General features: G+C 52.9%; 1 protein-coding gene across 1 annotated transcript in view; it reads right to left on the minus strand.

Moving 5' to 3' along the window:
* Window positions 1-535, minus strand: part of EMH_0082060 (uncharacterized protein) — a gene marked incomplete at both ends in the record, with an annotated part of 737 nt that extends 202 nt beyond the window's left edge. The window contains 2 exons of the mRNA XM_013500470.1: window positions 1-294; window positions 498-535. Coding sequence (XP_013355924.1) covers window positions 1-294; window positions 498-535 — 332 coding nt within the window. The remainder of the gene's footprint in view (window positions 295-497) is intronic.
* Window positions 536-762: the final 227 nt, after the last annotated feature.

A 762-nucleotide genomic window follows, 5' to 3' on the forward strand; every position in this document is an offset into this window, starting at 1 on the left:
CTGCTGTTGTTGCTGCTGCTGCTGTTGCTGCTGCTGCTGTTGCTGCTGCTGTTGTTGCTGCTGTTGTTACTGCTGCTGCTGCTGTTGTTGCTGCTGTTGCTGCTGCTATTGCTGCTGCTGTTGCTGCTGCTGCTCAACTGCTGCTGGTTGGCATTCTGCTGCTGTTGCTTCTGCTGCAGTTGCTTCTGCAGCAGCTGCTGCTGCTCGTGCTGCAGCTGCTTCTGCTGCTGCGTACCCTGTATCTGAGTTGCTGCTTCTGCTGCTGCTGCTGCTGCTGTTGCTGCTGCTGCTGTGCTTCAGGTGGAACGGACGAAGGCGAACAAAACGCAGTAGCACGCGCGCTGCAGTCTCTGCTGCAGCAGCTCCTGCTGCTGCTGTTGCTGCTGCTGCTGCTGCAGTAGCTGCTGCTGCTGCAGCTGCTGCTGCAGCAGCTGCTGCTGCTGCAGCTGGTGTTGCTTTTGTCTCCATCTATGTTTTGGCTCTGTGAAACCCCAAACCCTCGAGGGTTTACAGTTGTATAAAGACAGACTCTCATCTCAAAACCCCTGCGAGGGTTTAGGGTTTAGGGTTTACGTATTAGGGTTTGTCTATGTCGAGGGTTTAGGGTTTGGGGTTTATATAGATAGTTCGCATTGAAGGTTTATTAGGGTTTATCAGGGTTTAGGGTTTACAGCGAGGGTTTATATTTTAGGGTTTATTCATGCCGAGGGTTTAGGGCTTGGGGTTTATAGCAGCTACAGCAGCAGCAACAGCAGCAGCAGC

This window comes from Eimeria mitis, genomic scaffold (genome assembly GCF_000499745.2).
Source record: "Eimeria mitis Houghton genomic scaffold, Emh_scaff5440, whole genome shotgun sequence".
NCBI lineage: Eukaryota > Apicomplexa > Conoidasida > Eucoccidiorida > Eimeriidae > Eimeria > Eimeria mitis.